This window comes from Emys orbicularis, chromosome 8, assembly GCF_028017835.1.
Source record: "Emys orbicularis isolate rEmyOrb1 chromosome 8, rEmyOrb1.hap1, whole genome shotgun sequence".
Lineage (NCBI taxonomy): Eukaryota > Metazoa > Chordata > Testudines > Emydidae > Emys > Emys orbicularis.
The window spans coordinates 55,190,373-55,212,058 of record NC_088690.1 but is presented as its reverse complement, the minus strand read 5'-3'; the positions used below and the strand labels follow the sequence as shown (position 1 = coordinate 55,212,058).

Sequence of the window (21,686 nt, the reverse complement as noted above, 5' to 3'; positions counted from 1 at the left end):
CCCCCTTCGAGCTACTGTACAGACACCACCCACATGGCATATTAGACATCATAAACGAGAAATGGGAGAAACAACCCAACCCGGGGAAGAATCTCATCGCACATGTGGCCCAGATGAGAGAACGAATGGCCCAAGTGACCACCATAGTACAAATGCATTTGGAGAAAGCACAAGAGGCCCAGCGAACCTACTACAACCGTCGGGTAAAAACACTGAAATTTCAACCAGGAGAACGGGTGCTGGTACTGGTACCAGCAACAGAAAGCAAGCTCCTGGCCAGCTGGCGTGGACCCTATGAGATCGTTGAAGCTATTGGGGAGGTGAATTATAAGGTGAAGGAGCCAGGCCACCGAAGGCCAGAGCAGATCTACCACGTCAACTTACTGAAACCCTGGCTCGATCGGGAGATGTGCCTGGACATCCTGCCGGCTCCATCCCAGGCAGATGGCCCACAAGGACAGGTAAGGATATCCCCCAAATTAGCCCCAGAACAACAAACAGAGATGATCCAGTGGAAGCAAGACATGTTCTCCACACAACCAGGCCATACGACACTGATCCAACACCACATCATCACCTGACCCGGAGCAAGGATGACGATAAAACCATATTGCATACCAGCGGCAAAAGGAGAAGAAATTATGGCAGAGGTATTGAAGATGCTGGAACTCTGGGTGATTGAGGAATCCCACAGCCAGTGGTCCAGCCCTATTGTCTTGGTCCCCAAACTTGACGCCACCCTGAGGTTTTGTAATGACTTCTGGAAATTAAACGAGGTATCCCAATTGGATGCCTACACAATACCACATATCAATGAGCTGGTGGATCAGTTACGCAAGGCCCAATACTTGACCACCTTGGACTTGACAAAAGGCTACTGGCAGATCCCCCTGGCTGAGGATGCCAAGGAAAAAACTGCTTTCTCTACACCTTACGGCCTCTTCCAATATACCGTCCTCCCTTTCGGGCTCCAATGGGGCTCCCGCGACTTTCCAACAGTTGATGGACAGATTACTTCGACCCCATGCCAAGTATGCTGCCACCTATTTAGACGATGTAGTAATCCATAGCCCTGACTGGGAGACGCACCTTGGGAAAATGAAAGTGGTACTAGATGCTCTTAGACAGGCCGGCCTCACCGCTAACCCATCCAAATGTGCAATAGGGCTAGCCGAAGCCAGATACCTCGGCTATGTAGTCGGAAAGGGCCTAGTGAAACCCCAATGGAACAAAGAGGAGGCAATACAGGAATGGCCCCGACCAATCCGCAAGAAGCAAGTCAGAGCGTTCTTAGGGATAGTGGGGTACTATCACCGGTTCAGTCTTCCCTTTGCCCCGAGGGCAGTGCCTCTGACCGACCTGATAAGAACTCAGGGCCCAGAGATAGTTAAGTGGACCGAGGTGGCAGAAGAAGCTTTCACAGACATGAGGATGGCCCTTTGCAGTCATCCAGTGCTCATAACCCCAGATTTCAAGAAGGAATTCATTCTACAAACAGACGCCTCGGAGGTAGAACTTGGGGCTCTCCTTTCACAGATGGTGGGGGATGAGGAGCACCTGATCCTTTACCGGAAGCTCCTGCCCAGGGAGCAATGGTACGCCATAGTAGAAAAGGAATGCCTAGCGATTAAATGGGACATGGAGATTCTACAGTTCTACCTACTTGGGTGGCAGTTCACTCTTGTGACGGATCACACCCCACTCCAATGGATGCACACAAACAAGGAGAGGAATGCACGAGTGACTCACTAGATGGTTCCTATCTCTACAGCCTTTCCACTTCTGGATACAGCATAGAGCCGGAAGCCAACACGGCAACGCAGATGGCCTGTCACGACAACACTGTCTCTCATCCCAAGTAGCCCAACCCCATGGTGTTGGCGGGGGGGGCAGGAAGGGGGCAGGGAATGATATGTGATACAGCGGGGCCAGGGAGCAGTGGGAGAGGGGAGATATATAAGCCCTAGGCTAATTAAGGCATGGTTCCCTGTAGACTAGGGAAGGTTCTACAGGTTAATTGGAGCACCTGTAGTCAATTAAGGCCCTGTCAGGAACCTAATAAAAAAACCCTGCTTCATGCAGACAGGGTGGTGTGAGGAAGGAGAGAGGACTGGATTTTGGAGGTGTGTTGCTGAGAATTGAAAGACCAGAGAACCGGAGTAAGGGAGACCCTGCCCCAGTGTCAAGGACCAAGGGTAACCCTACCCAAGGGGGAAGAGGGTAAGAAACTCGCAGGGGTTGATAGGGCTGGTGCTTAGTGAGGAGCAAACCCAGACTCCTTCCTGCTTCCCTCCTCTACCACCTTCACAGGCCACTAGCGGGGCCCTTGGCACCCCAAGAGCAGGGACAAGGGGTGGCGTCCTAGCCCCCCCGCCAAGAAAAGCGTGGGACCTACCATACCAACATCGGCCATTCTGCCACAAATGTTAAAGAACTGGACTAGATTCATCCCTGTTCTAACTCCATTTATGACAACTGAGTTGCACTAGGGGTGAATTTGGCCTAATATTTTGTACCTAATTCTCTTGTGCTTTCAGGATTTAGCAAGGGAAAAACATCTTTAACAAAGTTACAGCCATATTTTTACCCAAACCAAGTCTGGTCTAGTGGTCTGAACACCATTCTAAAAGCCCCAAACTTTTGAGTTTTAATTCTAACACCCTCAATCACCCTAGGCAAGTCACTTGACCATCCCACACCTTCATTTTCCTGTCTATGAAGCAGAAATTACAGCACTCACTCACCTTCATCACAAGGGTATTTCATGCTTACCTAGTGACTTTGTAAAATGCTGTCAAGGTTGCTCTGTGTTAGCAGTTTCTCTGTCTTTAGTGCAAATGCACATCTAGGCAGTTATTTGAAAATACCTAAGAGCCAAATTTTGCCCTTTTTACACTCTGTGCAACCCCATTAACAGCAACAGGACTGAACACAGTGTAAGGAATTTGCACCTGTGTAGCAACACCTCTAATGTAGATGGTCTGCACTGGAGTAAAATGGAGCTTGCACTGGGTTGACTTACACCAGTAACTTACTGGAACTGGGCTCCAATAATGTATCCGATAATCTTGGCAACTCTAATATGTTTTCAAATACTTTGCAAACAAAGGAATGTGTTAAAGCACATGGTGTCCTCCCCATATATTTCCATATGAGAGTTGTGACTAATAATCCTTCTCCATTATTAAAGAAATATGAAAATAATTGCCACTGAATACTTATCAGTGGGATGGAAGCATGCTAGATCACTTCAGAGCATCAAGAGAGGAAGTGCTTAATGGTATGATTTCCCATTAACACATGATTTGTTTATGCAATTTGAGATGCTGTAAACCAGATTAAAAATCATATTCTTCTAGTAAATCAGCTTCGATGGAGGCCTGGATGATTCAAGGACCAAGAATAGAGTATAAACACCTTTAATCTTTAGCTAATATGTTCAAATCAAGCCCATTTCAGTAAGGACTGAAAGTTATTACCATCTTGTGGCTTCTCAGTGGCCTACTGGTGGTCTTGTTTTAGACCATGGTGCATAGAGGCCTGCATCACAAAATTGGCACAAAATCTGCCTTCTTGTAGGTTACAACACAAGGTGAAGGTTACAATGAAGGTTACAATCAAAACAGCACTCACAAAACAAAAGAGTTCCCAATCTGACCTATACATTCCACCCCACCCCACCCTCTCTCTCTCTCTCTCACACACACACACACACACACACACACACACACACACACACACACACACTCCTAACATCAGCATGTCTTGCCCTCCCAACACTACATTTGAAGTCCTCGCTCCAAAGGACGGAGATACTAGAGCTTATACTCAAAACTGGTGTAATAATAAGGCATAATGTATTTTTTCCTAACCTAGCTCTCAAATTGCTAGGCCATTTTAGCTGATGCTTTCCCAAAAAATTCAGTTTGAGGCAGCCACCTGACAGAGAAAATTTCAGCCTAAATGGTTAGAGTTTGGTAAAGTTATCAGCAACCAAAACCAGGGTCTTACAGTGGAAAATGTCTGGCAACCTACATTATACATAGTGCTACCTAATACACTGGATCAGTGAATATCCTTTATTATGAAAAATACTTATGATAATACTTCATTGAATATGCTTAAAAGGACTGTGGTGTATTTTGTAAAAGTAATGATGTCTTAGGAATATGAAACTTCAGTACAGAGCTTTGCTATTACATTTTTTTCCTTGAAGTGGAATGAAGCTACCTTTTCCTTTAGTGTGAATGGTCAGCTTTACAGAATAGTGAAGTGAGAATAATCAAAGTTTCACTATGAGTTAAAAGAAAAGCAAAAAAAAGGGGGAAAAATCGTATTTCCATATATATACTTAGACCCTGATCCAGCAAGGAACTCTGTGTGGGCATCACTTGCAGAGCTGCTTGCAGAATTAGGTCTTCAGTCATTATCAGCGTAACTATGAAACACATTCTAGAATCACAAATAGCAACTGTGGTTTCATACATAGGAAGAGAGAGATCACTTGCGAAACAAATTTTAGAGTTTTACAAAGCTAACCAATGAGATGGGTTTAAGAAGTGCTACTTTAAGGAACACAGATGAACTAGCTGTATTCTGAGCCAGAATTCTTGTTAGAGCTATCCTTTCTACCTTTTAAAGGATGGTATGCCTGCATGCAATTGAAGAGAATACTGAATAACTCTTTGATGGGGATTACATTTCTTGTAATATTGCTAATGCATATAAGGCCAAATCCTCGGCTGGATTTTGCTAGTGTTTAGGTCTCAAAAGTAGCAGAGATTCTGTGTTGGTGCTGCTCAGCCAAACAAGCTATTTGAGATGCTCTGCAAGGGAACCTTACAATCTCATATGCACCGAGGTCTTGCCTACACTTACCTGGGGATCGACACACAGCGCTCGATGCATCAGTGGTTGATTTAGTGGACTTGCTACATCTACTGCAGATCGCTCTCCCATCGATCTGTTGACATAGCGTAGTGTGGACCCCACGGTAAGTAGATCTAAGTACGTCGACTTCAGCTACATTATTCACGTAGCTGAAGTTGTGTAACTTAGATCGATCTCCCCCTGTAGTGTAGACAAGGCCTGAAAGAGCCAGCCTTTGAGTTCCAAAAAGCTTGTGGGCTCCCTTGATTTGCGGAACCTAAATGTGTAAAAGGAAAATCTCCGATTATTTAGTATTATACAAGCAAGTTTCTAGACCTTTTGCAAAGACTGGGCATGAAAGTATAAATCAATCATTAGGGATTAAAAGAACAGCTGGATTCAACTCTACCACATATTACAAGATATTAACTCTTTCTAGGTTGTCACTGAGCTGAGCATACACTACATATAGACAGGCGTAATGGTTTGGTGGCTCAAGCACTGGCCTGGGAGTCAGAAGATGTGGGTACTATTCCTGGTTCTGGTACTAGGTCATCTTAGTCAAGTTACTTTACCTCTGTTTCATTCTTTATATGTCTTGTCTACTTAAGACTGTAAGCTCATTAAATCATGGACTGTCTCACTCCGTGCAGTGCTTAATATAAAGCTCTAGTCTTTGTAGGGGCTTTTAGGTGCTACCATAGAAATAGATGTGATGCTGGCAGACCAAGCGCCAGCTCACATCAAGGCCACTAGTCCTCACTGACCACGGAGAACTGCGTAGCTGGGACGTAACATTTAAGCATTTGCTGGGTTACCATAAAAGTATTTGGTCTGAAATTGTAAACCCAGTCAAAGAGAAGTATTAGCAAGTGTAAAAAACTAGTTTACACAGAGGTGTCCTCTCCTCTCCAGCAAAAAAAAAGGCCCACAGACACCAGACAAGCTAGTTAGGAACATCAGTGGACAAAAGACTTTGTGGATTATTTTCACCACATCCATGAAGAGGATACATGCACAAGTACTCATCCCATCTGCTTGAACTCTGGGGGAAGGGAATAAAAATCCTTGTCAAGAAGAAATTATCTCTATGCTGCTTGAACGGTGAGGGGCAAAGATTCACAAGCATAAGCAAGGGATCCCCAGCTGCTTAGCTTGGGTTAGCCCTAGAGGACGGATAGAGCTTGCATATTACAGAAGCTTCAGTTGTCTTTTGGAACCTAAGACTGTACATTTGTGTGTGTTTGTTTACCTGCTTTAACCTCCTAAATAATTCTTATTTCTTAGTTATTAAATCTTTAGTTAATTATTATAAGGTTGGCTATTCTAGTGCTTGAGAAGTTCACACTCGATACTGGTTGGTAAAATCTAAATATAGAACTCACAACTAGTTTGGGATTTGTGCCCTGCTTCTTAACAGTCTGCCCTGAGGTTGGTGCTCATGAGCCATTCCAGACAGCTTGACATTAGATATCAAACCCAGTTTTGAATTCCCTTTCTAAAAGAGCTCTTGTTGCAGTGAAAGAGGATCAAGTTAGAAATCTGAATTTGCCTTAGAAGCACTGTATAATTGATTTAGAATATAAGCCAGAGTACCTGAAATTTATTACTCTGACATGTGTCAGGTTTATGCAAAATGAGTTTGTGGTGTCAGCCCAATTTCAAATGGATAAGAGTTCACGCTGTAAACATCATTACCACCTCAGCTGGCATTGGTCACACTCTTCTTAGTTTTCTTATCAGAGAGGCCAAAGATGGAATGAACAGAGACTGAACTGTTTCTCTTTTACAGGTGATCTGTCCAGGTCCAGCCTGAGGGGAAAGGAAGGGAAACCACTGTCCCTGCCAGTGCTGTAGAGAGCACTTATATTTGCAAGGCTGTCAGTTAACCAATGATTTCACTTACAGTACAAATCTTAAAAAGAAAAAACTCATAGGGCCAGATCATGGCCTCCCCTTGCACGTATGTGCAAAGTGGGGAGGATGCAAAGAGCGTTCCTCTAATGTGGCTGACCCTGTGTGAGGGCATAACTGCAAACCCCCAAACACACAGGCATTTGCTTCTCCAAAGGGATGATGAGGAGTCAGGGCTTTGACCTTGCTCTAGGCAGCAAAATGGGCCAGCCACAGAGTAGAGTGCATACTGCACATGCACCTGCGTAAAGGGTTGGCCCAGTTCCTGTGCTGTCTGAGGGCTTGCTCTTGCCCCTATTAAAGTCAGCAACAACTCCCCATTGCCTATTGTGGGTGCAGAGATAGGCTTCAAAAAGATCCGGTAGTCACCGCCTGGAGCTCAGTTGCTTTACACCTTCCCTCTACTTAGGCCTGTTCATTAATAACTCAATCTGGTCCATAGTTTATTGAGAAGAAAGTAGTAGCTACATGAAAAACACTTGAATTATTTGGCATTGAACTGGGATTTTCTTAAGGCACAAAACACACTTGGTGCTTTATTGTGCACACACCACAGAAGGCGGCTATGGGACTTTTGTATCCATAGTGTAACCCTCAAGAATGTCAGATCTTTCAATTCAAGGCATCAATCTCTTTTTTTTTATTATCTAATCAAGAGGTACCAGAAGGATTCAGACTTTTTAACTTCCTATATTCCCTTTTAGGTGCCAGCTGTCCCTCAAGTAATTCTTTTCCCAGTACCAAAAAATATAAACTGAATTATGCTCTTAAAAGCACTGCTAATGCCCAATACTATGCAGGTTTGAAGATTTTTGTTGTTGGCGATGGCTGAAGATCAATCCTTAAGGCCTAGGATACAGCTGAGGCCTTGTCACAAAATGAGATTGAGGTCTTAAGAATCTTTTAGGACTTAACCATGTAATCAATCCTACTGAGATCTTGGGAATCCTTGTGTAAAGTTAAGCATGTGCTGTTTGCAGAATCAAGGCCTGGGGTTTTTTATGTATAGTGGTGGTCAAAAAACAGGATACAGTTTCCACAAAAATGTTGACTAACTCCTCAATTTTTATTTCTTCCATAATATATACCATTCTCTTCCTCTGCCCAGTGATAAAGACTGTTTCTCTGGTAACCAGTGCTAAGGTTATGGATGTGGCTGAGTTCCACTCACTCAAGACTGATTCCAGAGCCTCTTATGACCCTGGAAGAGACACTGGGAAAGTCAGGTACAAGAATATTACAGAATCCACTTTTAGGGCCTTCCCTCAATTGTTCATGTTTTCAGCTGAATGATTTTTTTTAAATGAAAGTTTACAATCTTGCTCTATAGCCAGGAAAGTCTTCCCAATAGTAACCAATGCTTAACTCAGCCTTACATAAAGCAGTCTCTAGCCAAATAGCAGCAACAAAGGTATGAATCATTTAATTACCCTCCTCCCAAACTTACCTTGCTTTAACTCAAGTGAGGTGGTGTTTAAGGAAAACTGCACCCATTTTGCTCCAAGCAACAATCTGAAAATGTAAGTGGCCAGAAACATTTCTCACCATGACTATACTGAAGCATGGTTTAAATTTAATTGTAACTGACACTTCTGAACTGAAGACAGCCATCTTGTTAATAATGTCATTTGAAGCCAAAGGGGTTGCACCAGTATAGCTGTGACCTCAATTTGATCCCGTGTCTTGGTTACCCATAACATCAGCTAATATACAGGGTTGAATTCTCCTCCAGTATAGATCCTTTGAAGTCAGTGGGGTTCTATCAGTGTATCCAAGAGAAGAACTTTGTCCATATGGTTTATATATTGTAATATAGCATTAGCATAATCATGCAGTTATGCATCAATCTTTGGCTCATTTATATCTACCTCACTTGGTGAGCTGCTAAAGCATTCTGTACCATTATGCTATTTATACAGATTGTAAACTCTTGTGGGCAGGAACCCTGTCTTCACAGACTGCAAAACACCAGTACACCCATTCTCTTATAATACTACTACTATGTTTAAATACTGTAACCTCCATGTATTATGTAAGCCTTATGTACTTTGTAAAATATCAGTTAGAAATACTCTTAAAGAAAGTTAGAAACTGGATTACAGATTCTTCCACTGAGCTCCCATGCCGCAAATTTTACAAAGACAAGTCGCAAGATGGCCACTAGTTTGCAGGATATCTGCCTACAGCGGAAGTTTCAGAAAATGCAGCACGTAAGGATATATCCCTTTAAGCCATGCATAAGGCACAGACTTGTCCCCAGCCCACAAAGAGCCCACTGCCACACCCGAAGTCTCTTTCGAGGCATAACTGTATTTTCTTCTCAACATAGGCAAATCACAAACACAGTTTCTCAGCCCACCCTGAGCTACAGGTCCTACAGTATTTTCCCCCTTGTCTCTCCCAGTCCTTCCTGCTTCAGAGCCCACTGCAGGATTCTTCCATGCCCTTTTAACAAAGCACTTTCTCCCAAGAGGCCCTTTTCCCACTACCTCCCCTCCCGGAGGTAGGGGGAGGCTGGCAGCCACTCCCAAGCAACCCATTCCCACTCTTAGCCCACCAACCTTATTGACAGCCTGGTTCTTTATAGCCCCAGATGCTGGCCCACCATCTAACTGGCCAAACTGGGAGCACCTGTTCTAGCACAGGGGTGATGGACCTGCTTCATTTAAAGGGGCCAGCCACCCTGTGACACCACCATACATCTGTATACAAGTACCCCAGGACTGCTGGCAAAGTCAATCAGCATACAGAACTTCTTACTGAGTGTGAAGCCTACTGGTGGAGCCTAGCCTGTAAGGCGGTATTGGATGTGTTCCTGTGCCTGGATTTACTTCCTAGCAAATAGCATGCAGCAGAACATAGCAGCGAAGGTTAAACTCAAAAACAAAATTAATCTGGAAATTTTAAGAACTTTGAGTGCAGAGCTATAGTCACTCAGTGCAACTCCCACGCAGCAACTGCAGTTCTGGGTCCATTGTCTTTGTTTATATTTTCTCTTTCCTCATCCATTGCCTAGGAGGCAATGCTCAAGTGTTTTCTAAGGTAGGATGCTCCTGCCTATCCAATATTCCTTTAAATCTTCCTTTTTATTTTCCAAACTCAACCTCTGTAGCAACTTCCAAATTAGCACCTCTTCTCTTCCCAGAGAAGAATGGGCATTTTACTGTTCTTTGTTTAATTTTTGCATAAACATGAGAAGATGTGGATTGCTTTGGTGTAACAAAGCCTACACTTTGCCACTGGACACTGATACGTTTGCAGGGCCCAGTGCCCAAACCCAAGTGCATCTTCCTAATACCTTCCTGAAAGAAAGAGAGCTACAGATGAAAAGTGCTATATAGGAAATAAATATACATAGACAGCTTCACATATATGTCACATTTTATACTATATCCTCAGTTACAATCCAGCTCACTTGCAAAAATTCAAGACGACTGATTCCCTAAACACTGCAATGCATAATTTGTACAGATTAAGAGAAAAAAATCTCATCAGAATTTGCCAGTCTTTTGCAAAATTCTGTACTTGCAGACATACAGCAAGTTAGAAACTGAAAGTATGTATTACAGTTTAACAGAAAGTCAAATGTACAGTCTGAGAGCTACCCTGTAATCCCCTCCCCCCAAAAAGGCCCAATTTTTCATAATCTATTCCAATTTATTCTTCCATTCTCCAGTGTCCCTGTTAATGATTAAATTCAAACTGGCTCCCTCACTTGTTACAGCTGAATTCCACAGCTGCCTGTGTTCACCCTGCAAAAGCAGCCTTTCTTCAAGTTGCAAGGACCAACTTCTCTCCTCGATACCTAGGGGATTTGAGAGTATAACTTCAAAAAATAAGTTTCAGAGTGGTAGCCGTGTTAGTCTGTATCAGCAAAAACAACGAGGAGTCTTTGTGGCACCTTAGAGACTAACAAATTTATTTGGGCATAAGCTTTCGTGGGCTAAAACCCACTTCATCAGATGCATGGAGTGAAAAATACAGTAAGCAGAATATATATTACAGAACATGCAAAGATGGGAGTTGCCTTACCAAGTGGGAGGTCAGTGCTAACAAGCCAATTCAATTAAGGTGGAAGTGGCCTATTCTCAACAGTTGACAAGAAGGGGTGAATACCAAGGGACGGAAAATTACTTTTGTAGTGCTAACGAAGCCAATGCAATCAAGGTGGCCCATTTCCAACAGTTGACAAGAAAGTGTGAGTATCAGTAGAGGGAAAATTACTTTTTGTAGTGACCCTACACTCGGGTCCAATATAAGCCCAAATAAATTTGTTAGTCGCTAAGGTGCCACAAAGGCTCCTCGTTGTTGTTTTGGTTTTTTTCCTTCAATAAATAACTGACTGATTTCCCTATTTTTTCCTTGTGAGTAAAGAGGAAAATAGGCCCCATCTAGTCTCTAAAACCCTCACACACAGAACATAGTTCTATTTGGAAGTTGAGGGTGTCCAACAACCTCAGAAGTTCATCGCGTTTAATTAATCATTAAATGATTAATTTCATCCTCAATTGTAAATTACACTTTTATTAGTTACATACTAACCTTATAGACAAAAACAATTACTAGGAGCCCATTACAAACAGAAATAAGTAATAGTCTTCACAGGTGAAAGAAAATTAGCATTATAGGGAAGATTTGGTAATGAAGAGTCAAAAATTTGGTATTCTGTATGGTTCATTACTTCATGCCAGATTCTCTACTCAGTTACAACTGTGCACCCCCACCTCATTCTATAGACAGAATTTTCAGAAGGGCTTAGCACTAGAGCTGTTTAAAAATATATTTTTTAAAAACACATACAAAAAAGTGTTTTGCAAAAAGTTTCATAAAAATGACCATCTGTCATTTTTCCCCAGCTTTGCTGGTACCAACAATTGGTGGTAAATTTTAAGAAGAGCTCAGCTCACATTTAGAGTCAGCTCTGGGTGCTGAACTACTTTGAAAGTCTAGCCCCAATTATGGGTGCTGGGTACTTGAAGTCTGCTCTTAAACCCTTTCAAAAATCTGGCCCTATAAAGCGCATATGGATTACTGAGCAGAATTCGGCCCATTAACTCTAAATTGGGAAACTGGTAAGATCTGCCAGGTAATCTTGTGCATCCTCCAGCTATGTAGAATTGTATCCTAGACATTACACAAGTATTTTTTCCTTGTTAATATTAAATGTCTCAAACAATAAGGCTTCTGCTACTTTCCTTTGAAATCTATGGCATGGTCTATTAGATCTTGCTATCAAGAAATTTTTCCTTAATTTCACCACATTACTTCTAGTTATACTCCCAAGTACCACCCTAAATAATGCCTTTTCCTGTTGGGTGTTGCACCCACTATTAGACAAATTATGTTACACACACCCGGCCACCACTACAAATTTAGTTCAAGCTTAGTCAAGTTAGATTTATAAAATGTTATAATTTTTCCACATAAATCAATCCCTCCAGCCTCCTACTTATCACTGTCACTCTTTTCTAAACTACCTCCAGCTTGTTAACAACAATCTGCAATTCCTTCTTTTAGGGCCTGATCCAAGATCCATTTAAGTCGATAGAAAAACTTTCTTTAACTTCGGCAGGTTTTAGGTCAAGCCGTTAGTATTTACATTTCTTATATATTTGTCATTCTGACATCCTGGGGAACTTAAAGCTTTATTGAATTAAAAAAAATCAACTCTTTTAAACCTATAGTAAATTAAATACCCCCTTCCTGTGTGGAAGTAACAAGAAAACCCTACCAATTCCCAAGACTGCAAGCCATGGTAGTGCCCAAACTCTGCAGAGCAGTGTGAGATATGGGGGAGCTGGATTTCAAGGAAACCTGTAGGTCTCCAATGTACTACGAGGTAAGGGGAAGTCAGGACCCCAGTGAGCTACTAACAAAGAAAGGCCCAAAAATACAGAGTTTAAGAAACAACAAAATGGACAAAGCCTTTAACTGAGGTTGCAACTACATATGTTCAACAAAAAATCTTACAGTATTAAAGCCCTAAACCCTTAAAAATATCGAAGTGAACAGGTAAGGGAAGAGAGATAAATACCTAATTCCACTCTCAGTTCATATAATCTCTTATGTGTACATGTGTACAGGAAGTGGTGTTGGCAGCTCAGCGGTGATGCACTCTTCCTTCTGAGTCAGTACTGATCTAATACGTCAATAGGCACTGTGCTGCTGGAGGTGCCATCTTTTAGATGGTTGTGTTCATTAAGGATCCTATGCCACTTTTTATAAGATTAACATTGGTGTTAACCTTGATGTCTTGTCCAAATTCCAAATAGGGCAATTACACATGAATACATACATTCCACCTGCAGTCATAATTGGCTGTGATACACAGCCCTAACCCGCTATCAAGTGTTGCTGTGTGCTATTAAACAGCTGCTGCTTTTCAGCACAGAGATTACTACTTTTCAGTGAGGAAAATATTCCTTTGGAGAGAGATTTTCAAAATCACCTAAGGGATTTGGATGCCTGCACCAGGGACTAACCCACTCTCGTTTCAGGTCATCCACTGCCACTCAGGTGATTCTGGGGCTCCCAGCAGTTAGGTTGCTGAGACAATTTATCTGGCTAAATCACAACAATCCAGAGTTAATCCAAAGGAAATGTAAATAACAGAATAAATAAATCTTCTACACTAGACAACTGCCCCTCTTCTTTTTAGGGTCTGCCTCTTCTTCAACACTCCTTAGCCCATCTCTTAGGCTCAGCTTTCAGTCCCCCTGGGCTGGAATCAGTCTCTTTTCCCCCATTGTTGATGGGAATAAATGTACCCCCTCAGAACATGGCAACATAAGGGAACTCACCCTTTACTGTGGGTTCCCATCTCTGTGTCCCTAGACAACTGGGATATCCACCCCTGTACTGCAAGCTTCCCTGTTTTTTATTCCCTGGCCTTTTTCCTATATGCTCAGCCTGGCCTTCTCACTGACCCTTTCCTGCCTATCCTCCTGCTCTTTAACAGAGCATCCCCTTCCAGGTCCACTCTCTCTGGGTTCTCCCTCACCGAACTCAAGCTGACCTTTTCATCTCCCTGCAGGCCTAGCTCTGACTCACATGCTCCCATCATATTCATCCTGGACTCATTCCCTTTCCCTGGGGTGTCGGACTACAGTTGGGCAAGTGTAGCTGAGCCCCAACCCTTTAAGAGAGCCAGTTCCCCTGTAAGAATACCCTATTCTCATCAATTTCTAATGGAAACTGAACATCCGGATCTCTGAAGTGGCATTGAAAACTCTACCCTATACACTTCTGTTACTTAACCCTCACAAAATCCTAGTGAGTGAAGTAATTACTGCATGAAGCAAAATACTGAGATCCTCACATGAAAGGCCCTATACATATATTTTTTCCATATGCATCTTGTTAGACATTTGTGACCTTCTCTCCCTGACCCAGACCTCAGCATGGTGATCCAGGCCCTCATGGCTGTATGAGTAACCTTTATGCTATACCTAGTGAGGATCATGTGCTAACTACATGTGCTAGTGAGGATCATGTGCTGAGCCATTACACACATTGAATCTATTTCCCCATGTTAAGTATCTTCACACCTTCTTGTCAAGCTGTCTGTAATGGGCTACCTTGATTATCACTACAAACGTTTTTTCTCTTAATTAATTAGCCTCTTAGAGTTGGTAGGGCAACTCCCATCTTTTCATGTTCTCTGTATATATATATATATATATATATATATATATATATATATATATATATATATATCCTTACTATATGTTCCATTCTATGCATCCGATGAAGTGGGCTGTAGCCCACGAAAGCTTATGCTCAAATAAATTTGTTAGTCTCTAAGGTGCCACAAGTACTCCTGTTCTTTTTGCGGATACAGACTAACATGGCTGCTACTCTGAAACCTACAAGTAGAATGTGGACACTTGCCTATTAAGAGTTGCTAGCCACCGGGAATATATTGTATTTGCATTTCAACAACTACACTGGCTTCCCATTTGCATTCAGGTACAGCTTTAGGTGTTGACTCAGATGTATAAATCCCTCAGTGGTTTGGGACCTGGATATCTAATGGCTAGCCCCTGCCCCAGCTGCCACAATAGTTGAGTAAGTTGGGGTACTTGAGTTTACAGTCTGCAGATTTGATAATCCTGGGGCTGATAGCAGGGTGTTCTCAAAGGGTTGGACACTTGTCTCTGGAATTCACTTCTCCAACTGGTTCATCAAGGCCTGAATTTGTTGACCTTTAGGTCCCAGTACAAGGCCTAACTCTTTTTCTAAGGGTATGACTACACTGCAATAAAACATCCATGGCTGGCCCATATCAGCTGACTTGGGCTCATGCAGCTCAAGCTTCAGGGCTACAAAATTGCAGTGTAGGCATTTGAGTTTGGGCTGGAGCCTGGCATTATCATTCCCTTCTCAATTATCATTCCCATCTTATTTCTTGATTTCCTTCCATGCTATCCCATGTATCTGAAACCCCTTCTTAAGCTGGTTCCACCCTCTCTCCTCAAGGGATACGTCTACAGTAAAGACCTTACAGCAGCAAAGCTGTACCGATGCAACTGCTCTGCTATACGATCTCCCGTGTAGCCACTCTATGCAGACAGGAGAGAGCTCTCCTGATGACATAATTAAAGCACCTCCAATGAGCAGCAGTAGTGATGTCAGCGGGAGAGCGTCTCCCGCCGACATAGCACTGTCATACCAGCGCTTCTGTCCTTGTAACTTACGTCAGTCAGGGGGGTGTTTTTTTCACGCCTCTGAGCGACATAAGTTTTACCGACAAAAGTGATAGCGTAGACATAGCCAAATTCTCCTTAAAATATTCTTCTTCCTGGAAGTCGCTATACTCTAGTACTCCCCTCAAATACACAAGGAACAAACAAAGCCCGGAACCATGGAATCTATCAGAGTGTCTATTTGTAAGCAAAGTAACCACGTGATGTTACTACGTATCTTATTCATCCTTACCCTTACCACACATCACATCAAGTAAAAATGTGAGACGGGGGTTATCTTATTACCATTTTTGAACACGGAGCAGTGTAGATAAGCCCTTAGAGTCAGATCCCAAAGTCTTTACTTAGGGGCTCCTCTAAATGGAGACACTCAGAAAAATTAATCCAAATTAACTAAAGATGTGAATTTAAAGTGGATTAGTTAAACTGCATTAAACCCCTCTGTGGACTCTCTCATTCAGAATTAAAGTGGCCTTAATTCACTGTGAATTAAGTAAACTAAATTAAGGCCACTTTAATTCTGAATGAGAATGTCCACAGAAGGGTATAATGCAGTTTTACTAATCCACTTCAAATTTACACTTTCAGTTAATTTGGATTAAGTTTCCTGACTGTCCATGTAGACAAATCTTTACTTAGTCAAACTGCCACTGACTTTAAAAGGGATGGAATAAAAATGGAGTAAGAACCTCAGGATTTCGTCTTTAGGTTGTAAACTCCTCAGAGCTGAGACTTCATCTTTTATCTGTCGAGCACCATGCACATTTGCCCATTATGGGCCAAATTCACTATTGGTGCAGAGGTCTGGCAAAGCCTCGTGCACTGCTGAAACCTCACATAGGAGTTGTATGGGTGACAGATGAGCGAAGCTGCTACATCAGGGTACCGATGAACCACCTCAAAATACTAAACTGATCTCTGCACAGAAATTTATGGGGCTGGTATGGAAGGTCAGGAGCTGCAGATACTAGGCCTGCAAGCTGGAATAGTAGCCTAGCGCCCTGACACCGATTTGGGCGGTTGTGGAAATGACATTCATAATTATTGAACATGGTGCACTCCATCTACACAGAGCACCAGACACTGGGGCTTTATGCCAGTGGAGTGTTTCCCCCTTTCTAAGTTATTCCCATGCAGTCTAGGATATGTAGCTGAATGCATTTTCTAAATAAAATAAGACATATGAAGTACTATTGTTAAGCCTGATCCTGCAAGACTACTCATGTGAATAGCTCCACTGAGGTCACATGAATAAGTGTTTGGGTTTATTGTTATTTAGAAATTCACATGCTACTGACATATAGTTTTACTGACAAAAAAAAGAAACAACAACAACAAAAGGGAAAAAACAGCTGACTCTTCTCATTTTGCTGTTATTTCTAAAGCCCTCCATTACCCTTGTTGTGAAAAACATTCAACTGACTTTCTAAAATTAAGCAAGATTGTTTTAATTGCTTGCCTTTCTAATATAAACACTGATTTATCCTCCTCCCTTTTCGAAAGAGAAGCATTGTCACATCCTCCCTGGTTTCTAGAAGAACTTGTCCCATGACCTCTACCAAAATATAGCCATTGATAAACAAGGTCTGAATCTTGCAAACCCCCACCAAAGCCAACTGGAATATTGTTTGGAGTGCACTTGTTGGACTGGGTCCTAAATAGGTATCAAGAATTAAAGACACTCTTCCATCTTCCTCCCCTCTCCCACTAAAAGTAGTACTGTAGGCTGCTTTCTTCCCAAAATTAAAACAAATAAAAAATAAAAATCAACCATTATTCATAGCAGGAGTTTGAAGCAGGGACTGTTTAGTTACACAAAGACCCTTTCCAATAGATCACTGTACGCAGACTGAAAATGGATTATGGCCCGACACATTCTAAATAAATATTTACTTCTTAACTGTCTGGCAATGGCTCTCTCCATTCCCCTCACAGACAAGAGTGCCAAGAGCAGAAACTTGCAAAAGTTTTTGCTTTCATGCATCTAAAGGGCTCGTATAAAACAGTCTTCTTAGTATCTGCAGTAACTAGGTATTGGTCCTTTAAGAGACTCTCAACTCTCATGATCAGGTCTCAATGACCAAGAATCTGAGATACTGGCTTGAAGTTGAAAATTATACTGGGACAAATCTTGCCCTCTTGTCCTCCCCCACTGTATGAATGGCAGGAAGGGGAGCCAAGGAGGAGGAGCCCATTGACATGTTTCTCGTGGTTCTGTCCTGTGCTGAGTCTATCCTCCACAGTCTGGAGGAAACTACCAGAACTGCAGAGGCAGCTGATCTCCCCCTCTTGCACATTAGGAAGCATACAGATCTCCCATGTAGGCTCCACAATTTGGCCCATCAGTCTTCATCTGATAGTGATTTATTCATTTTAAATCTTTCTAATTTGAGCAGACTCATGAGAGACACCGTTCATTATTCATTTTCCATGAGGTTCCTAAAGGAGTTGCAGTTCTACATTCTTACTCCAGCACAGATCACACCACAAACTAAATAATGCAGTGAACGCCAACTAAAATAGCAAACATCACTGAGCAGTCAGACTGCATTTTGTACCAAAAGGGTTTTGACTCAGTTGGCCCTGAACCAGTAGGACTCATACTGGCCTCAATAGAAGTTTTGTCTCAGTACTGACTATATGATCCCCCCCTACACACACACCTTTTTATACACATTTTGTTTAGCAAAAACAGATTTTCAGACATAAAATTGGTCACATAAACATCAGCTGTTACTACAGTGATGGGGGCATATATATATCTAGACAGATAGTAACAAAATGTTTGATACCTTTTTATCTATTTCCCTTTACAAGAAAATATATATATATTCTGGAAAATTAAGCTGTCATTTTCTTTATCACTTTAACAATAAGCATATAAACACAAGTTTTGTAGCAGGTGTGACAATCCAGGTCCAGACACCCCAAGAACAAGAGGAGTTGAACCCCAAGAATAAGCAATTGAATCAACTGATTGTATACAACGTTATTGTGTATAAATATACATCAAGTAAGGTCTTTTAATAAAAGCTTGTAATGTTCTGTACTTGATGGTCATTGAGAAAGATGTTTACAGATTATGGCTATGAATTTATGCTTGCATAAATGGCCAGGTCTACACTGCCACTTACTTAGGTATAACTGACATTGCTCAGGGGTGTGAATAAGCCACCCCTCTCAGCAACATAAGTTACACCAACCTAAAAGCAGGTGTCAATAGCTATTGCCTCTCACAGAGTGAATTTATTATGCCCACTGGAGAGCTCTCTCCTGTCAATATAGAGCACCCATGTAGTGCTTCTAGTGTAGACTAGCCCTTTGCGTAGAACACTAATGGTAACTAGGGTGCAACTGCCACATCACTTCAGTGTGGGGAAGTAATCAGGCAGGGAGGGACGTCTCACAGGCTAGTTGCTTCCCTGACACTAATTCCAACAACCTACTATGGAACAACACAGGGGAAGACAATAGTGGACTATTAAAGTTAATTGAAAGACATTGAAATTGAAAAGAAAATCCCAGTCTTGGATAACTAAGGAAGGAGGGAGTTTCCCCGGCTCTGTATAAAAACGAATTCCATAGTCTGAAAGGCGAAAGGGGAATTTAGATAATATAGAAGTGTAAAGCCTGAGATTGCATCTTTATGTTTATTTTCTGTGTAACTTGTCTGTGTTTGCTTTTCCTTACTGTTTCACCTTTGATTCTATGATTTCTCTATTACACAAACTTTTATTTTACCCCAAACTGACCTCTGTTGTGCAAACTGTGGGGAGTGTGTTTGCCAAAGTGAACTGATAGGTGGGGAGAGGTTTCATTCCTTGAGGGGTGATGAGCCAAAGTGGAAAAGTCTGAATGCCTGGTCATTAAGAACTCAGGGAAACAGATTTGGGGGAACTCCAGACCAGAACAGGGGTTGTTGAAGTCATTCTGCAAGGAATAATTAGGTTGGTGGAAGGCAGAGTTTATGCTTTATGCTTGTAGGCTGGCTACTGGTGTCAGAGCTCTGAGCCACATAGGCATAGTATTAAGGCACCCAACATTACAAGGCAGGTGGTGACAGAACCCCTTAGTGGTCTGGGTAACTCAAGTCCTTTCTGGATTATCTATCTAATCCAAAACCCAGAGGAAACTTTATTGGCTTCAAAGGACTTTGCAAAATCGGGCTCTTAGGGCCAGCATACAAAGCTGATAGTGCCATTGAGAGGACCACAGAGTTGAGGTCTTGACATCAGGTGGACACTCTTTCCAGTTTCAGGGCATTTTGGCCCTCTCTGATTTCATGTGTTTATTTTTAGGCAAAGCATGACCAATCATTAAGAGCAAAAAAGCATTATTATCGGCATGTGAAAAATCATTTGCTTTGAATCATGTTGGTCCTCTCTGAAGTGATCTGCCCCATTCCTCAATTCAGCACATGGTTAAATGCTTTGCTGAAGTCCCACAACTTTAATGGGCCCCAGACAGCATGGAAGGCATTTTCAACAATGGCAAGATGGTCTAGTTCACATACTTTCAATGTATGATTGATAATTATCCAGTCTCAACTGCCTGGTTTTATTTGGTTACCCCTAAAATTGAAAAGCCTCCATCTGGAAAGGGCGATGCAAGCAGATGTATTTACTTTCCAAAAACAAAAATATTTGCCTCCTTCCTGCCCTCCTCCGCTCCCCCTTGCCGAGTTTGCCTAATTTGTACACTAACTTCAGGCTGGGACTCTAGTTTACTGGGAGTCCCTCTGTAAAAGGGCACTAGCACCCAAACCCACCCATTCAGTCCCCTGTCCCAGTGCCAGGCAGAAAGGTCTGGGGCACTCTGTCATGCAGTGAACCTGCCATTCTAGCTGTGCTGCTTTCTGCACGTCTGGTCCTGGAGGCTCCTGAGAACAGGCTCTGCCTGATCCGTTGGCCGGCAGATACAGCAGGGTCGGTGCTCATTACAAAGAGTTACCCAGAAGTATCAATTGCTCCTGCCTACCTCTCAGATCTCTCCAGTGGCCACTGTCCTGTCTGCCCGCTGCTTTCACTTTCTGCAAACACCGAACACTGCTAGACTTTTAAGCAACATCGTTTCTCCCCAAAGCAGCCAGCTTCTCCCCCTCCCCTTCTCCTCCCTCTCCGGATTAAAATTGAGATGCAAACGTGGTGGTGTGGCCGCTGCCTGTCTCCTGTCACTGGGTCTCAGGGAGCATCCAGACTGGGAGGCAGCCAGCCGCCAAATACTTTGCAACTTCAGAACCGCCCCACGAATCGCCGCGTCCCCCCGCCTAACTTGTACCGACTGTCTGCGGGCCGGCAGGCAGCAGCGCCGTACGGTACCTCGGATGTAGCTGCATTTGCTCTCGTCCAGCAGGCTGGAGGCAGAGCCGCCCATGGCGCGGGCAGGGGCTACAGCGCCGGACACGAGCTGCGGGAGGGCGAGAGCGGCTCCGAGCGCTCCCGGGGCCGGTCTGCAGGAGAGGCGGCTGGCGTGGGGGAGCTGCGCGCCTCTTCGCAAGAGCCGCTCAGCCGGGGCTGGCCGCTTCGGATCAGGGGGGTGTTTTTTCTCTCTCTCTCCTCTTCAGTCGGAGCGCAAACTTCCTCCGAAAGGCACCGCCTTCTCGTGCGCCTCCTCCGCTCCCCGGGCGGGGGAGCTCTGCTCGCCCCTGGGCTGGCTCCCCCCTGTAGTCACTCACCTCTGTTCCCGCAGCTGGCTCCTCCCGCCCTTCTCCCTCCCCAACTTCTCCCGCCCTCCGCCCCCCCCCCCCTACTTCCCTCCATTTCTTGCTGCCCCTTCAGGCTTCACGGTTCCTGCTCCCCCGCCCCTCCTGCGGCTTCCCCCGCCGTGGGGCTGTCACAGTTCAGCGCCACTGTCCCCCTCAGGGAGTTCGGGGGTCCCCCTCTCCGGGCCCAGCCTCGGAGGCGGAGCCCGCCAAGGGAAAAACTGCCGCCCTTCGCCAGGTAGCGGGGTGTTAGCCCGTTTGACGCCGCACAGCGCAGCCACAAGCAGCTGTGTCGTCCCCCCTCCTGCCAATCCGCCACCCCCTGTCACACGCTGCCTGGGTCAGAACAAGGGGAAACCCGCTTGCACCAGGTGAAACTTCTCCTGCGTGGTGACTGAGGCTCCTTCAGACACTATATGTTTCCACACAGGAGGTATCAGAGGAAAAGCCCCCCCCCACACACACACACACGTTCCAAGGAATTGGGGGGGGGCGGG

The 21,686-nt window shown here is 43.6% G+C and overlaps 1 protein-coding gene across 1 annotated transcript in view; it reads right to left on the bottom strand.

The window, feature by feature from the left end:
• The window catches only part of NIBAN1 (niban apoptosis regulator 1), a 123,640-nt gene extending 102,779 nt beyond the window's left edge, over positions 1 to 20,861 (bottom strand). The window contains exon 1 of the mRNA XM_065409902.1: positions 20,807 to 20,861. Within this exon, the coding sequence (XP_065265974.1) occupies positions 20,807 to 20,861 (55 nt within the window). The remainder of the gene's footprint in view (positions 1 to 20,806) is intronic.
• Positions 20,862 to 21,686: the final 825 nt, after the last annotated feature.